The 18692-nt window shown below is 48.9% G+C and overlaps 1 protein-coding gene across 1 annotated transcript in view; it reads left to right on the plus strand.

Annotated features, from left to right (window-relative positions):
- LOC106575672 (BCL-6 corepressor) overlaps nucleotides 1–1435 on the plus strand; it is a 59539-nt gene extending 58104 nt beyond the window's left edge. The window contains 1 exon segment of the mRNA XM_045699210.2: nucleotides 75–1435. Within this exon segment, the coding sequence (XP_045555166.2) occupies nucleotides 75–384 (310 nt within the window). The 3' untranslated portion in view covers nucleotides 385–1435.
- The last annotated feature ends 17257 nt before the right edge of the window (nucleotides 1436–18692 follow it).

An 18692-nucleotide genomic window follows, 5' to 3' on the forward strand; every position in this document is an offset into this window, starting at 1 on the left:
CACTAGTGTCACATCACAAGTGTAGAGCCGTGCTAACCCGTTCCCCCTCTCTCTCTCCTTCTCCCCCCCCTCAGTCCCAGAAACTGGCTGCTCCTATCAGACGTCCTGAAGAGACTCAGAATGTCCTCCAGGGCGTTCAGGGCAGCCTTCGCCCATCTGGAGGTAGCAACCATCGCCGAGGCAGAGTTCTACAAGCAGGCGTCACTGTCGCAGCTCTTCTTGTGCCCCGACGAGCTCGCCGCCTTCCTCCCCGACAGCAAGGAGCTGCTGGACCTGGTTGAGACCAGCTCGGAGCTGGCTGCACTGCTGGGCTCCTCGCTAGAGTGTTTGGACAACCGATGGGAGCCCAAAGGGGCCCGGGTCAAAGCTAAAGCCCGCTCGTGACCCTGAGATACACACACACACACACAGAGGGTGACTCAATAAGATCTACTTTCTCCTGAAGTGGGCACTCCTTCACTAGTTCCCACAAATCTGGTGCAGTTATTTGGCTAGTGGTAGTTTTCCACCATATTTCTTACACCAGTCCTTTCCTTTCAAATCGGTGAAGGGAAGTGAACACTTTGGGAGGAAGGAGAGAGTATTGGGATGTAGCCAACACACACACATGCTCCATGTGTATCTAGTGTACGTTCCCATGCCCTGTGAGGACTGGACGTTGAATACTGGACAATATCCCTTCAAAGAGGAAACAGACCCCAGCGCCACACAAACTGCATTTTTAAAATAAATATATTATATATGTATATGTATACATTAACAGCCAATTTTATTTGTTCTATATATATATATATGTATGTATATCCATACTGTATATCTGCTGCTTTGGTTGTCATGTTATGGTCAGGTTGTCGGTTTTGACACTGTTTGGGTTGACCAGGCTAGTGAACAGGTCAGGAGCAATGTGAGTCGAATGTGGACCTCTGAGGTTAAGGTTATTGTTTGACTTTGGATCATGGCAGTGCACTTGATTTGAGCTTTACCGACCCATCGGACTTTGTCAGGTGCTAGATATATATATATATATATATATATATATATATATATATATATATATATAGAGGTGAACTGTGACAAAAACATTTTAGCACTCATGGCTCATCCCAAAGATTTGGGGATTTTTTATTTTCGACATTGTGTCTAAAAACCTAGCTTTATTTGTCTCTTATTTATGACAATGAGGAATTAAGATATTTGATGTGGGTTTTTTGTCAAATATAAATGTAAGATACTACATGACATGTCAATTGAAGAGTGAGATTCTTGCTTGAACTTGTAAATAAGATGACCATTTCAGTAACTGTTTTTCTGACTGGGGTGTTTGATTGATTTGTTTGTTTTGGCAATGTAAGTGTTTAAACTTTGTAATTAAATACACTATTTGTATTTATATTTTACAAAAAAGTTACTTTAAATAAATCGCAATAAAAGTTAACCTTTATCGTATTTTATTCATCTTAATCATTTCCATTTTTAGGTTTGTGAAATTCCGGTAATTTCCCCCAAATTCCCAGTTTTTCCAGAAATTCTGGTTGTAGGATTCCTCCCTGTTCTGGGACTCTTCCAACCAGGGCTATGGAAAAACAGTTTGTCACCTATTTCTTTGGTCTGAAAAATACTTTACTATTCACATTTGCCGCTATGAATAACCTACCTCTCAATTTTGGATAATCTAGTCTAGAAATACAGTGCTCCCACACAGCTTTCACTGTTTTTTCTCTTGCAGTCGGTTTAGTGGTTTGTTTGTATTGAATCCTGGTTTTAACTTGCCACGCTGGCTCTCTCGCTCCACTCGGCTCACTATACTTTCCATCCTTGTTGATCTTGTTTTATAAAGAGGAAGAAGGTGCGACTTTTTGCCAGCAGGAATAGTTTGGTTCGAGTCTTAAGTAGGCTAACCCTTGTCCCCAGGATCGCAAACGCTTACATTTTTACTACGCCCTTCCCTTCACACACCGTTCTCTGTAGAAAAGTCTGTCACAATGTGGGGGGAAATAGGACCTATCCTATTATTCCGTGGTTGTTGTTGGCCTTGAAATAGCGAAAGATGAATTATCTGTGTGGTGTGCTGCTAGTCATATCTCCTGGTTTGTATTTGCGTAATTTCCAGATCAGTGTTTTACAAAGCCAGGCAGACTAACAAACACCGTCAACAAATTGACAAACTACCCCTGCAAAGCAGCGCCTGATTATCCGCAGGAAAGCCTGTTTGCGCCAGATGCATGTTGTTTAATCTGTTGTCCTTTTCTAGCTCATCAAAATAAACCTTTGCTCTGACGCTTGTGGGTCTTGTTGATTTACCTCCGGTGTTTTATGTCCTAAGTATACGTATATGAAAGTATCCCCTAGGCAACACACGTTTCCCCCGTCATATTTGATTTCCAAAAATAATGACTATATGTATAGCCCAAATGTATTCGTGTGCTAGCATGGTCCGATAAAGTATGCTTATTTGAAATGTAGGCTAGCGGCTATATCCAAAATCAGCCATCAATATTAGAAATAATCCAACCCTTTTTTGATGTAGGCTAACATCAATTAAGCGAACCGGTAACGTTTTCTCTTCTGCCACACCAATTAGCGAGGTTTGGCTAGATTTTCCCTCTCCTGGTCTTTTTTGGGGTGAAACGTGTGTAAACTACTTAATTAAAAAACTATAAATTACATTAGTGGGGTAATTATTTCCTTCCCGTCATCAGATTGGTGCTACCACGTGGGCTAATCCCCCGTTTATCTATTAGCTGTGACATTGGAGGCTCTGGAGCGCGGAGGGGCGTATAGAGAGGGGAGAGTGAGGGGGAGAGATAAAGGAAGCCTTGGCGGCAGTGCCCGGGCGCATCTGTTGAGAGACGAAGGGAGGGGGACCTGCACGCTCTCTACATACATTTTTTACTGCTGTCATAAAGACGTGCGCGCACACACATTCTCGAACCTAGGCGTATATACAGTATTTATGTGCATGTGTCTGTCAAGAGGGAGGTCGGGCTGTGTGAGTAAAGTGCTTGTAGTGGAGACCGCGCAGATTTCTAGTTTGGGCAGGGAGAGGGGGGAAAAAAACTTTCAAGTGGATTAAATAACCTCGAAACTAATAAATTCAGCGGAGGCCTTTCAGGACGCTACGCAATGCGGTGCGGAAGCACTAGGCCTACAGAGAGAGAGGGAGTACGAAGCAGGACTAAGGTGTTTGCAATCAATCGCAGACTAAAGCGGGGGAGGGAGCCTCACTGAAAGGATCGCATTATTCTGCTCTACAAAGGAAATCGGAGAGTGCCGTCTCTAGGGGCCTTTGGCTGCATATTATAAGAGAGAGAGAAGCAGACAGAGAGGGATTCTGAGTTGAAGTGTGAATTATGTGTGTGTGTGTGTGTGTGTGGGGGGGGGGGGGGGGGGGTCTATGTCTCACACCTCTAGTGTGCATCTCCATGATTTAGCAGCCAGATAGTAAACTGACATTAATACCATACATGGTTTAACCTATAGAATGATATCCAATACACAAATTGACCTCTGGAAGTCTAGAATCTTTATGACTTACCAATTGGTATTCACACACCCTTCCACACACATTGTCGGACACAGAGGGTAGGCTAGGGTGTGAGACAGAAGGCTCTACGTATGGCTACGTACAAACACACACACACACACACACACACATCGCTGCTCTCTCTGGTAGGTAACAGCTACCATCTGCTCCCCCTAACAGACACGAGAACGGGAAAGGACGGGATGGGAGAGGTCTAGAGGAGGGGACAGGAGAGGAGAGAATGGGATGGGAGAGGTCTAGAGGAGGGGACAGGAGAGGAGAGAATGGGATGGGAGAGGTCTAGAGGAGGGGACAGGAGAGGAGATAATGGGATGGGAGAGGTCTAGAGGAGGGGAAAGGAGAGGAGATAATGGGATGGGAGAGGTCTAGAGGAGGGGACAGGAGAGGAGATAATGGGATGGGAGAGGTCTAGAGGAGGGGAAAGGAGAGGAGATAATGGGATGGGAGAGGTCTAGAGGAGGGGACAGGAGAGGAGATAATGGGATGGGAGAGGTCTAGAGGAGGGGAAAGGAGAGGAGATAATGGGATGGGAGAGGTCTAGAGGAGGGGACAGGAGAGGAGAGAATGGGATGGGAGAGGTCTAGAGGAGGGGACAGGAGAGGAGATAATGGGATGGGAGAGGATCGGAGGGAAGAGGTGCGAGAAAATGAAGGAAACTTCAGGATCTGTGCCTGTTCTGTTGAAGCCTCCAAAGACTAGGCCAACGCAGATTCAACAGGGGCAGTGTATGATTAAAAGCCTACCTTAATTAAATGTGTTGGTGGCAGTAGTTATTTGGATTGATTTGGCCTTAGTGATGACTCATCCTTCCACCTACCCTAGCACCAGTCAGCCCCATCAATAGGCCACGCTAGGCTCTGTGCTTATTCGCTATTATAACCTTGTAATAATGTTATTATCAATGGACCATTACCCTAATCCCAGTGACCTTCTGACCTCTGTCAGTCATCACAAGCCCCTTAATGCATTCAGGACCAGTCTTCCCCTCTACATCCCTCTCTTTAATTTACTCAATTCAATTTAGTGGACTTTATTGTCATGGCAAGTTAAATCACTTACATTGTCAAAGTACACATATAACAACCATGGTGGGACCAACAGTAGTAATAGTAGTAGTAGTGGTGGTGGTAGCAGTAGGGGTAATGATATGTGAGTAAGGGTTCTCTCTCACACACTCGTGATCTCTCACTCACTAACTCATTCGGTCTTTCTCTCCTGCTCCCTCATCCATCTCTTAGCTCCCTCTTTGTCCCCCTTTGTTTTACTGCCCCCCATATCATCTCTCCTTGTCTCTCTCTTCACAGACTGTGTTCTAATCAAGGCTATTTTATCTTAATCTACTGATCGTCTACCAATAGGGTGTTCTATGTGAATAGGACAAGGTCAGTAAAGGTCTTTCTTTGAGAGCTGCGTTGGACAACCATACTGATATGAATGACTGTACAGCAGCAGCGGTTTACAGGCACCTCAGAAACAAAAGGTGTTTATAAGAAAGTTAGCGCAGGCATCTCTTTCCGTCTTCAAGATAACGCTGGCTCGGCTTCCTCTGTGCTCAAAAACAATCAGAAACGCGGCAGATCGAGGGGGAAATGGAAAGAGGGCCGGAGGGGGAGTTGTGATAATGCGAGTGCCAGCACTGAATACACAGCGCCACCACCCGCTCTCTCCTCTACGCTTGCTCCGACTGTGTGCGTGTGTGTGTGTGCTTGCATTTACATGCGTTTGAGCGAATAAAAGCAGAGCCTTGGACTGATTCAACTGCTGCAGAATGGAACAAAGATCGGCAACAGCAACTTGAAGTAGTTGCAATAGATGGTCGCTTCACCTTAACTCCTGCCTAAAGCTAAGCAATAATGGGTTTGGTCATTTGAAAAGATTCCTTATGTTTGCTGAAAAAGTTTTCTTCAGCATGATTGTGATATCATTTATTGGAAGGCCAATGAGTGTACACCTGGGTCCTCTGCACACCTACATGTACAGTGGCTTGAAAAAGTATTTTTCCTATTTCGTACAACCTGGAATTAAAATAGATTTTTTGGGAGTTTGTATCATTTGATTTACACAACATGCTGTCATGTCCTGACCATAGTAAAATGTTATTTTCTATGGTAGAGTAGGTCAGGGCGTGACAGGGGGTGTTTTTCTATGTTTTGTAGTTCTATGTTTAGTTCTAGTTTTCTATTTCTGTGTTGTTGTTTTTTGGGATGATCTCCAATTAGAGGCAGCTGGTCCTCATTGTCTCTAATTGGAGATCATACTTAAGTAGGGTTTTTTTTCCACCTGTGTTTGTGGGTAGATGTATTCTGTTTAGTCTATGTACCTGACAGAACTGTGAGCTGATCGTTTTCGCTTTTGTTATTTTCTTTAGTGTTCTGTGTTAAAATACATTTCATCATGAGCACTCAATATGCTGCGCTTTGGTCCCCTCTCTACGACAGTCGTTACACATGCCTACCACTTTGAAGATGCAAAATATTTTTTGTGAAACAAACAAGAAATAAGACAAAAAAAAAACAGAACTTGAGCGTGCATAACTATTCTCCCCCCCAAAGTCAATACTTTATAGAGACACCTTTTGCAGCAAATAGAGTTCCAAGTCTCTTGGCGTATGTCTCTATAAGCTTGGCACATCTAGCCACTGGGATTTTTGCTCATTCTTCAAGGCAAAACTGCTTCAGCTCCTTCAAGTTGGATGGGTTCTGCTGGTGAAGAGCAATCTTTAAGTCTTACCACAGATTCTCAATTGGATTCAGGTCTGGGCTTTGACTAGACCATTCCAAGACCTTTAAATGTTTCCCCTTATACCACTCAAGTGTTGCTTTAGCAGTATGCTTAGGGTCATTGTCCTGCTGGAAGCATGCCACCGCCATGCTTCACTGTGGGGATGGTGTTCTCAGGGTGATGAGAGGTGTTGGGTTTGCACCATTCATAGTGTTTTTCTTGATGGCCAAAAAGCTCAATTTTAGTCTCATCTGACCAGAGTACCTTCTTCCATATGTTGGGGGAGTCTCCCACATGCGTTTTGGCAAACGCCAAACGTGTTTGATTATTTTTTACTTTAAGCAATGGCTTTTTCTGGCCACTCCTCCGTAAATCCCAGCTCTGTGGAGTGTATGGCTTAAAGTGGTCCTATGGGCAGATACTCTCTTTGTTGCCTCTCTGATTAATGCCCTCCTTGCCTGGTCCGTGAGTTTTGGTGGGCAGCCCTCTCTTGGCAGGTTTGTTATGGTGACATATTCTTTCAATTTTTTAATAATGGATTTAATGGTGCTCCGTGGGATGTTCAAAGTTTCGGATATTTTTTATAACCCAACCCTGATATGTACTTCTCCACAGCTTTGTCCCTGACCTGTTTGGAGAGAACCTTGGTCTTCATGGTGCCGCTTGCTTGGTGGTGCCCCTTCCTTAGTGGTGTTGCAGACTCTGGGGCCTTTCAGAACAGGTGTCTATATACTGAGATCATGTGACACTTAGATTGCACACAGGTGGACTTTAACTAATTATGTGACTTCTGAAGGTAATTGGTTGCACCAGATCTTATTTAGGGGCTTCATAGCAAAGGGGGTGAATACATATGCATGCACCACTTTTCTGTTTTTATTTTGTATTAATAATTTGTAGTAATAAAGTAATTTTTTTCATTTCACTTAACCAACTTGGACTATTCTGTGTATGTCCATTACATGAAATCCAAATAAAAATAAATGTAAGTTACAGGTTGTAATGCAACAAAATAGTAAAAATGCCAAGGGGGTGAATACTTTTGCAAGGCACTGTAGTATTAGCCTACTGAGTTAAAGCCTAGGTCTAGGAGCTAACACAATTTCTCAGTTCTCACGCAAGGTTGGGCTACTCATCACTCGAGCATAGTACACCGAACAACCTCCGCTTCTCACTCACACACACACAACCTTCAGCTCTGACCTCTCTTTGGAAGAGAAAGTGGTTACAAATTACTAAACACTGCATTTCTCAGAGGTCATATGACAGCAGAGTGGGTCATATGCTGAGTAGGCAAACAGTCCTCCTCCACCTCATGTCCCAGCTAGCACATAACGTTCTGAGAACCATACTTTTCTTAGAGCTTGGTGAGAGCGTGGTTGTCTCATGGTTATTTTGCATACAACCTTCCCACAAAGATCTGGGACTGGTGCAAGATAGTTGCTTGGCTTTGGAACATTCTCAGCACATTTAAGGAACTTGACAAAATAATGTATTTTATTGGTATTTCATTTCTTTAACAGAGTGTTTCCTAAAAATGTAAACCTGGTTAAATGTAATAAATTTTTTGGTTATGTTCAAGGAACTTTCTCCAACTGGTTTGACATTGGGAATAGTTCAGAAAACGTTAAGAAACAATGCTCTTCTGTGGGATTTTCCTCGTGGTTCTATTTAATGTCATGTTCTCAGAACATTATGAAAACATTAGTAACGTTCAAAGAATGTTATTTAAAAATATATACTTTTGGTTCTCAGCGTCAACAAAACTCTATCCTCTACCTTGTTAATTGTGTTTAGGTGTGTTGGCCAATATTTGGCCACACCTCGTCTTAATGAGTTCTTGTTTCCTTTAAAGTGGAGTCTGTTTGAATAGGCTAAAATGAACAGCTTGTATGAGTAAAAAACATTGCATGCTAGCTGCCTCCTGGTGGTGTAGTGAACTAATTCCATGGTTAGAGAACAGAAGATCATAGGTTTGAATCTCACTGATGCCGTGCCACAATAAAAAAAGAAATGCGTTTGCATGATTAATGCCTAAGCAAATACATGAACCATGTGTCCTATCAGTTCAACAAGTTAACCTAAGCTAGCAGAGTTATTGCTGAAACATTCAGTGAATGTTTTAAGGAAGTTATACAAAGACCTCCAAATATCCCATATATTCTGTTTCAGAATGTAAATAAAACCTCCCAGGAAAATGTTCAGGGGACCATAGTAAAACATTCCCAGAACAGGCTAAATGTCCAGGGGACCATAGTAAAACATTCCCAGAACAGGCAAAACGTCCAGGGGACCATAGTAAAATATTCCCAGAACAGGCTAAATGTTCAGGGGACCGTAGTAAAACATTCCCAGAACAGGCTAAACGTCCAGGGGACCACAGTAAAACATTACCAGAACAGGCTAAATGTCCAGGGGACCATAGTAAAACATTCCCAGAACAGGCTAAATGTTCAGGGGACCACAGTAAAACATTCCCAGAGCAGGCTAAATGTCCAGGGGACCATAGTAAAACATTCCCAGAACAGGCTAAATGTTCAGGGGACCACAGTAAAACATTCCCAGAGCAGGCTAAATGTTCAGGGGACCATAGTAAAACATTCCCAGAACAGGCTAAATGTCCAGGGGACCATAGTAAAACATTACCAGAGCAGGCTGAATGTCCAGGGGACCATAGTAAAACATTCCCAAAACAGGCTAAATGTTCAGGGGACCACAGTAAAACATTCCCAGAGCAGGCTAAATGTTCAGGGGGCCATAGTAAAACATTCCCAGAACAAGCGAAATGTACACTTCCGTTCTCGGAATGTTTAAAACATTCCATTTTACTGGTTTCATTCCCAGAACCAACAGATAACCAAAAACGTATGTTCTCACAACTTCCAAGGAACCAAATGTGCTAGCTGGAGTGTCATCAACTCAAAGGAGATATGGGAGGATGGCACAGCTTAGCCTATTAGTCTCCTGAAGAGCTTCTATACAACTTTGTTTTTTCCCTTGCCGCTGCTTTCAGAAGATCCCTTCCTTCCCCCTCATTTTCCAATCTGCCCGTGACTGCATGTCTTGCTGCGGAAGCAGAGGCCGGGAGTGGAATTCTTTGGGGGAGGAGTGTAATTTCTGAGCTTTAGACTCATACAGACCATTCTCTCGACACGGACTTACATGTTAGTCATTTAGCAGCTGCTCTTATCCAGAGCGACTTAAGTGTGTTCAGCTAAGGTAAGGGAGCTACCTAGTAAAAGCGTGCGCGACAAGAGAGCATAAAAGAATATTCAATGCTTCCTATAATTCAGCATCAGTGCAAAGTACATAGAGTCTGTGTGTGTGTGTGCGTGCGTGCGTGTGTGTGTGTGCAGACAGGCGCATTGCCGCGAATGTTCAATTGTATCCAATTACAGCACATGCGGCGATACGGAAGGTATAACTCTTTCTTTGTGACAGCTAGATGTGATTAAGCCTTGCTTATTCTGAGTGAAAAACATCGTTCTTTGTAGGAAAATCTCTCCAATGAGGGATATCTGAGGATGTATCTCTCAATAAGGGCTTAGCCTCTATCTCTCTCTCGCTCTTGCTTTCTTTCTATCCCTCCTCTCCTCCTACCTCCTGTCTTACACCCCCCTCCCCCCCCCCCTCCCTCTCTCTCTAACAGCCTGTCAGTCAGCAGCAGCTGTAGGGTCTGTCAAGGTGTCTGCTGACGGCCCTGTGAATAGGTGAATAGGCTTCTGCTGGATCATCCCATCTCTCTCTCTCTCTCTCTCTCTCTCTCTCTCTCTCTCTTTCTGGGTGTGATGGTGATGTGTCCTGTATGTCTGATGGTGGAGTGTGTGTGTGTGTGTGTGTGTGATGGCTGTGCGGTAGCGTGGGGAGCTGCAGTTTGATGATATTAAATATTAAAAGGCTTCCATGAATAATGGAGTCTGACAGCTCGTCCCCAGTGTCTGCCTGGCTCTGCTGCCACACACACACACACACACACGGATGAGTGTGCGCTGTTCTACAAAGGCCACTCCCTGGCCTTTCTCTTTCTCTCCCTTTGTCCTGCTCTCTCTTCCTCTCTCTGTTATTGCTCTTGTCTTTTCTCCATCCATCCCCTGTTCCCTCCCCTCTCCAGAGACCATCCCCCAGGGGGTCCCTGTCCTCCTGAGTCTGGTCAGGGGAGGGTGAGCAGCCCGTCTGTGTCAACCTCTCTCTCTCTCTCACACACACACACACACACACACACACACACACACACACACACACACACACACACACACACACACACACACACACACACACACACACACACACACACACACACACACACACTCTTGCCTTATCTGTTCACTGTCACCTCACTGAAGTGTGTTTCCAACCGTTGTCTGCACCATGTGAGAAAACACACACACAAACATTTAGAAACACACAAATGTAAAATACACCCAGGTAGTCTCATAACACATTCTCTCTGCTATCAGTCCTCATCTATTGGTTGAGCTCTGCTATCAGTCCTCATCTATTGGTTGAGCTCTGCTATCAGTCCTCATCTATTGGTTGAGCTCTGCTATCAGTCCTCATCTGTTGGTTGAGCTCTGCTATCAGACCTCATCTATTGGTTGAGCTCTGCTATCAGTCCTCATCTGTTGGTTGAGCTCTGCTATCAGACCTCATCTATTGGTTGAGCTCTGCTATCAGTCCTCATCTATTGGTTGAGCTCTGCTATCAGTCCTCATCTATTGGTTGAGCTCTGCTATCAGTCCTCATCTATTGGTTGAGCTCTGCTATCAGTCCTCATCTATTGGTTGAGCTCTGCTATCAGTCCTCATCTATTGGTTGAGCTCTGCTATCAGTCTTCATTACTCTGTCAACATCTTAACAAGAACCAAAGTGCTACGTGCTCAAGTATGACAGGTCGTGAACAATGTACAACAAATATACTGTCAAATTCTAAATGTTCCTTTACATAAACCTTGGTCTAACTAGCATAATGTGAAGCATGGGTCTCTGTTAGAGGTGTAGATGGTTGGCAGTAACTACCTTTGCCAGTTTGAGATGTAGGTTATGGATGATAAAACATGGACGGTGAGAAGAGAAAGAGAGCGAGCTAAAGAGAGGGAGGTAAAGAAAGAGACAGTTAAATTAGGCAGATTCATATGTTGCTGAGGAGGAAAGGACGAGGATTAGACCTTCCAGATACACAAACTTCAGCTCTCTCTCCCTCTCTCTCCTCTTCCTCTTCTCCGCATAATCTGATTCCACAGCCACGCCGCCAGGGTAATCTCTCAGAGACAATTTCGCAGCAGCCCCCCTCTCCTTTTCCTCCTCTCCCTCCCCTCCCCCTGCCCTCCCTCTCTTTTCTCAGAGAAAGAGAGAGCCAGGCTGCGTATCAAAGTGTTGTGTTTACCAGGCTGCCTGCTTATCAGAGGATCTCTGGGCAGAAAAAACGATGATATTAGACTGGCTGCACACGGAGAGGGTGCTCCTGTCCCGCTGACGAGTGGCAAGGGGAGGTTGTGTGTGTGTGTGTGTGTGTGTGTGTGTGATGGAACAGCGACCTGACGCCAGCCAGCGCCTGTCCTCATTATCCTCTGGAGACACAGCGACCGCAAGCACCATGTTAATGCAGGTCCTGCCTGACACACACACACACACACACACACACACACACACACACACACACACACACACACACACACACACACACACACACACACACACACACACACACACACACACACACACACACACACACACACACACACACACACACACACACACACACACACAACCCCAGAATACGTAAACATGCACATTGACACACACATACACGCTCCCTCTCCAGGGCCCCAGAGTAGGCTATGCACGCATGCATACGCACAGGTGTTTGGTCTGGGCTTGATGAGCCCCCTGAGGATATGCAGCAGAGTGTGTGTGTGGAGGGTGGGGAGTTGCTTGAAAAGTCTGAAATGTGAAACCTCAGTCCAGCGGCAGAGCCCTTTGATCCCCTCTTACCTCTGTCCTCTCTCAGCCCATGTTCCCTTGAGCAAGGAACTTAACCCCTACACTGCTCACTGGGTTCTGCACTGCAGCTGCCCTCTGCTCCAGCCTCTCCAACCTAATGTGTGTGTGTTTGTGTATCGGGGGAGATGGATAAAAGCAGAAGACATTTCCATCTCGTGTGAACTAATAAAGTATATCTTAAAACCCACCTGACCTCATGTTTCCTTTCTCTCAACTCAACCTACCTGACCACATGTCTCCTCTCTCTCAACTCAACCTACCTGACCTCATGTCTCCTCTCTCTCAACTCAACCCACCTGACCACATGTCTCCTCTCTCTCAACTCAACCTACCTGACCTCATGTCTCCTCTCTCTCAACTCAACCCATCTGACCTCATGTCTCCTCTCTCTCAACTCAACCTACCTGACCTCATGTCTCCTCTCTCTCAACTCAACCCACCTGACCTCATGTCTCCTCTCTCTCTCAACTCAACCTACCTGACCTCATGTCTCCTCTCTCTCAACTCAACCCACCTGACCTCATGTCTCCTCTCTCTCTCAACTCAACCCACCTGACCTCATGTCTCCTCTCTCTCAACTCAACCCACCTGACCTCATGTCTCCTCTCTCTCAACTCAACCCACCTGACCACATGTCTCCTCTCTCTCAACTCAACCCACCTGACCTCATGTCTCCTCTCTCTCAACTCAACCCACCTGACCACATGTCTCCTCTCTCTCAACTCAACCCACCTGACCTCATGTCTCCTCTCTCTCAACTCAACCCACCTGACCTCATGTCTCCTCTCTCAACTCAACCCACCTGACCTCATGTCTCCTCTCTCTCAACTCAACCCACCTGACCACATGTCTCCTCTCTCTCAACTCAACCCACCTGACCACATGTCTCCTCTCTCTCTCAACTCAACCCACCTGACCACATGTCTCCTCTCTCTCAACTCAACCCACCTGACCTCATGTCTCCTCTCTCTCAACTCAACCCACCTGACCTCATGTCTCCTCTCTCTCAACTCAACCTACCTGACCTCATGTCTCCTCTCTCTCAACTCAACCCACCTGACCTCATGTCTCCTCTCTCTCAACTCAACCCACCTGACCACATGTCTCCTCTCTCTCTCTCTCAACTCAACCCACCTGACCTCATGTCTCCTCTCTCTCAACTCAACCCACCTGACCTCATGTCTCCTCTCTCTCAACTCAACCCACCTGACCTCATGTCTCCTCTCTCTCAACTCAACCCACCTGACCTCATGTCTCCTCTCTCTCAACTCAACCTACCTGACCACATGTCTCCTCTCTCTCAACTCAACCCACCTGACCTCATGTCTCCTCTCTCTCTCAACTCAACCCACCTGACCTCATGTCTCCTCTCTCTCAACTCAACCCACCTGACCACATGTCTCCTCTCTCTCAACTCAACCCACCTGACCTCATGTCTCCTCTCTCTCAACTCAACCCACCTGACCTCATGTCTCCTCTCTCTCAACTCAACCCACCTGACCTCATGTCTCCTCTCTCTCAACTCAACCTACCTGACCTCATGTCTCCTCTCTCTCAACTCAACCCACCTGACCTCATGTCTCCTCTCTCTCAACTCAACCTACCTGACCTCATGTCTCCTCTCTCTCAACTCAACCTACCTGACCACATGTCTCCTCTCTCTCAACTCAACCCACCTGACCTCATGTCTCCTCTCTCTCAACTCAACCCACCTGACCTCATGTCTCCTCTCTCTCAACTCAACCCACCTGACCTCATGTCTCCTCTCTCTCAACTCAACCCACCTGACCTCATGTCTCCTCTCTCTCAACTCAACCCACCTGACCTCATGTCTCCTCTCTCTCAACTCAACCTACCTGACCACATGTCTCCTCTCTCTCAACTCAACCCACCTGACCTCATGTCTCCTCTCTCTCTCAACTCAACCCACCTGACCTCATGTCTCCTCTCTCTCAACTCAACCCACCTGACCTCATGTCTCCTCTCTCTCTCAACTCAACCCACCTGACCTCATGTCTGCTCTCTCTCAACTCAACCCACCTGACCACATGTCTCCTCTCTCTCAACTCTATACACCTGACCTCACGTCTCCTCCTAGCCAGCTCGCACCCTACATCCCACTCCTTCGCCCCCCAAACCTCCACCCTCCAACCCCCTTGCTTTTACGAGCTGTTATGACTTGAAAATGCATTCCCCCCCTTTTTCCCCCTGGGAAAACAAGTCAGCGCGCTGCGCTGCCATGAGCACAGCAAGGGAAAACAATCAATATGACTGTCAGGAAGAGTGATGCGGAGGAAGGGAAGGAAAGAAGAAGGGGGGTCCTGCCTGACTGCCTGCCTCCCTGCCTGCCTTCCTGCCTGCCTCACTCCCTACCTGCCTCCCTGCCTGCCTCCCTAGCTGCCTCCCTGCCTGCCTCCCTAGCTGTCTTCCTGCCTCCCTGCCTGCCTCCCTGCCTGCCTCCCTGCCTGCCAGCACTCATAGCCTCTCTCTGGGCTGTCCGCCTGCCTGCCTCCATCCCTGCCTCCCTGCCTGCCAGCACTCATAGCCTCTCTCTGGGCTGTCCGCCTGCCTGCCTCCCTGCCTGCCTTCCTGCCTGCCTCACTCCCTACCTGCCTCCCTGCCTGCCTCCCTAGCTGCCTCCCTGCCTGCCTCCCTAGCTGTCTTCCTGCCTCCCTGCCTCCCTGCCTGCCTCCCTGCCTGCCTCCCTGCCTGCCAGCACTCATAGCCTCTTTCTGGGCTGTCCGCCTGCCTGCCTCCCTCCCTGCCTCCCTGCCTGCCAGCACTCATAGCCTCTCTCTGGGCTGTCCGCCTGCCTGCCTGCCTCCCTGCCTCCCTCCCTGCCTGCCTCCCTGCCTGCCAGCACTCATAGCCTCTCTCTGGGCTGTCCGCCTGCCTGCCTCCCTCCCTGCCTCCCTGCCTGCCAGCACTCATAGCCTCTTTCTGGGCTGTCCGCCTGCCTGCCTCCCTCCCTGCCTGCCTCCCTGCCTGCCTCCCTGCCTGCCAGCACTCATAGCCTCTCTCTGGGCTGTCCGCCTGCCTGCCTCCCTCCCTGCCTCCCTCCCTGCCTGCCTCCCTGCCTGCCAGCACTCATAGCCTCTTTCTGGGCTGTCCGCCTGCCTGCCTGCCTCCCTCCCTGCCTCCCTCCCTGCCTGCCTCCCTGCCTGCCAGCACTCATAGCCTCTCTCTGGGCTGTCCGCCTGCCTGCCTCCCTGCCTGCCTCCCTGCCTGCCAGCACTCATAGCCTCTCTCTGGGCTGTCCGCCTGCCTGCCTCCCTGCCTGCCTTCCTGCCTGCCTCACTCCCTACCTGCCTCCCTGCCTGCCTCCCTAGCTGTCTTCCTGCCTCCCTGCCTGCCTCCCTGCCTCCCTCCCTGCCTCCCTGCCTGCCAGCACTCATAGCCTCTCTCTGGGCTGTCCGCCTGCCTGCCTCCCTCCCTGCCTCCCTCCCTGCCTGCCTCCCTGCCTGCCAGCACTCATAGCCTCTCTCTGGGCTGTCCGCCTGCCTGCCTCCCTGCCTGCCTCCCTGCCTGCCAGCACTCATAGCCTCTCTCTGGGCTGTCCGCCTGCCTGCCTCCCTCCCTGCCTCCCTGCCTGCCAGCACTCATAGCCTCTCTCTGGGCTGTCCGCCTGCCTGCCTCCCTCCCTGCCTCCCTGCCTGCCAGCACTCATAGCCTCTCTCTGGGCTGTCCGCCTGCCTGCCTCCCTCCCTGCCTCCCTCCCTGCCTGCCTCCCTGCCTGCCAGCACTCATAGCCTCTCTCTGGGCTGTCCGCCTGCCTGCCTCCCTCCCTGCCTCCCTGCCTGCCAGCACTCATAGCCTCTCTCTGGGCTGTCCGCCTGCCTGCCTCCCTCCCTGCCTCCCTGCCTGCCAGCACTCATAGCCTCTCTCTGGGCTGTCCGCCTGCCTGCCTCCCTCCCTGCCTCCCTGCCTGCCAGCACTCATAGCCTCTCTCTGGGCTGTCCGCCTGCCTGCCTCCCTCCCTGCCTCCCTCCCTGCCTGCCTCCCTGCCTGCCAGCACTCATAGCCTCTCTCTGGGCTGTCCGCCTGCCTGCCTCCCTCCCTGCCTCCCTGCCTGCCAGCACTCATAGCCTCTCTCTGGGCTGTCCGCCTGCCTGCCTCCCTCCCTGCCTGCCTCCCTGCCTGCCTCCCTGCCTGCCAGCACTCATAGCCTCTCTCTGGGCTGTCCGCCTGCCTGCCTGCCTCCCTGCCTCCCTCCCTGCCTCCCTGCCTGCCAGCACTCATAGCCTCTCTCTGGGCTGTCCGCCTGCCTGCCTTCCTGCCTCCCTCCCTGCCTGCCAGCACTCATAGCCTCTCTCTGGGCTGTCCGCCTGCCTGCCTGGCGCGTTGCTGTGTGAGCCGTTAGCGCCGGGTGCTATCGGGGGCTCAAGCCGGGCCGCCACTCAAGAACGCAGCGCAGCACTGCCAGGGGTTTATGGCCGTGGGCCGCGGGCCAAACCGAAGCGTCTGGAAAACGTTACCGCTGAGGTAACTCCGTGTGGAGACACGTTCTCTCACTACTCCCATCAGAGCGGTGTTTCTCCTCTCTCCTGATTCTTAGCTCCACGTTCAACCTAGAACAATTTCTCCTGACTACTTTGCAGCTTTTAATGTGTCCCTTTTGTTGGAATAGTAAGGTACTGTCTGTATTGTCACGGTAACACAGACTTTCACTGAAATCCAGCAATGGTTTCAATGGGAGATTTGACTGACTAACATTCGAGCTATGTGTGTTAGTATTCGGAGTGTGTGTGTGTTTGTACAGTCTTGTCATAATGCATCACCATAGTCCCCTGTTAACAGATGTCGAGCCTGGTCGAGCCTCCTATGTTTCCCCGTCCTCCATTTAGAGGCTGTACACACACACACACACACACACGCAGGCACGCAGGCACGCATGCACGCGCACACACACACACACGCAGGGCATGCATGCACACACACACACACACACACACACACACACACACACACACACACACACACACACACACACACACACACACACACACACACACACACACACACACACACACACACACACACACACACACACCCATCCTGTTATGTTCTGATCCACACACACTTCCCCTGTGATTACGTGTTGTTTGATTTAACAGCAACAACAGACGGTCGGATCAGCCCTCTGCAGAGCCGTGAAAACACTGCTGCTGCCTGTTTCTCGCTTCCCTACCTCTCTCTGTCTCTCTCTTCCTTTCTCTCTCCCTCTCTCTCCTCTCTCTTTAGTTCTCTATCACTCCCTTTCTCTCTCTCTCTAGTTCTGTCACTCTCGCTGTCCTCTCTCTAGTTCTGTCAGTCTCTCTCTCCCTCCCTCTCTCTGTCTGTCTCTCTCTCTTCCCCTCCGCCTCCGCAGCCTTGGAAAATAAATATAGAGAGACGTTATTTATTTGTTGACACAAAGAGCTGTTTCCACGCTGCACATAGACAGACAGGCAGGCAGGCAGACTCACAGGCAGACAGGCAGAGAGACAGGCAGAGAGACAGACAGAGTGGGCTGACTGGCTGGGCTGCCTGGCTAGCGTGTCTATCCTGTGACTCAGCCACCAGAGAAACAAGTGTGTGCGTGTGTGTTGGGGAGGGGCAGTGAGGCCAGCCAAACCCCTATGTCTTGCAGCCCAAGGAGAGAGAGAGAAGGGAGGATAACGGTAGTTGCAAGGCCCAAGGAGAGAGAGAGAAAGGCAGATAACGGTAGTTGCAAGGCCCAAGGAGAGAGAGAGAAGGGAGGAGGACGGAAGTTGCAAGGCCCAACGAGAGAGAGAGAAAGGTAGATAACGGTAGTTGCAAGGCCCAAGGAGAGAGAGAGAAGGGAGGAGGACGGAAGTTGCAAGGCCCAAGGAGAGAGAGAGAAAGGCAGATAACGGTAGTTGCAAGGCCCAAGGAGAGAGAGAGAAGGGAGGAGGACGGAAGTTGCAAGGCCCAAGGAGAGAGAGAGAAAGGCAGATAACGGTAGTTGCAAGGCCCAAGGAGAGAGAGAGAAGGGAGGAGGACGGAAGTTGCAAGCTTTGTGCCCCTGTGAGCAGTACAGCACAGAAGAGGAAAACCACCACAAATGAGTCGCGAAAGACCTGGAAAATCTCTCTTTCTCTCTCGTCTGGCTGCCTCTTTGTTTTCCTTTTATCTGCCTTCTCTCTCTATATCTGCCTTCTCTCTGTCTCCTCTCTCTCTCTCTCTCTCTCTCTCTCCTTCTTTCTCTGTGCTGCTCTGTCCTTGGCTAGTGAGCATATGTGTGTGTGTGTGTGTGTGTGTGTGTGTGTGTGTGTGTGTGTGTGTGTGTGTGTGTGTGTGTGTGTGTGTGTGTGTGTGTGTGTGTGTGTGTGTGTGTGTGTGTGTGTGTGTGTGTGTGTGTGTGTGTATTAGTGTGATGGTCACAGGGCTGTGTCCGCTCTTTGCCTCTCTCTCTCTCTCTCTCTCT

Source organism: Salmo salar, chromosome 17 (genome assembly GCF_965601325.2).
Source record: "Salmo salar chromosome 17, fSalSal1, whole genome shotgun sequence".
Taxonomy (NCBI): Eukaryota; Metazoa; Chordata; class Actinopteri; order Salmoniformes; family Salmonidae; genus Salmo; species Salmo salar.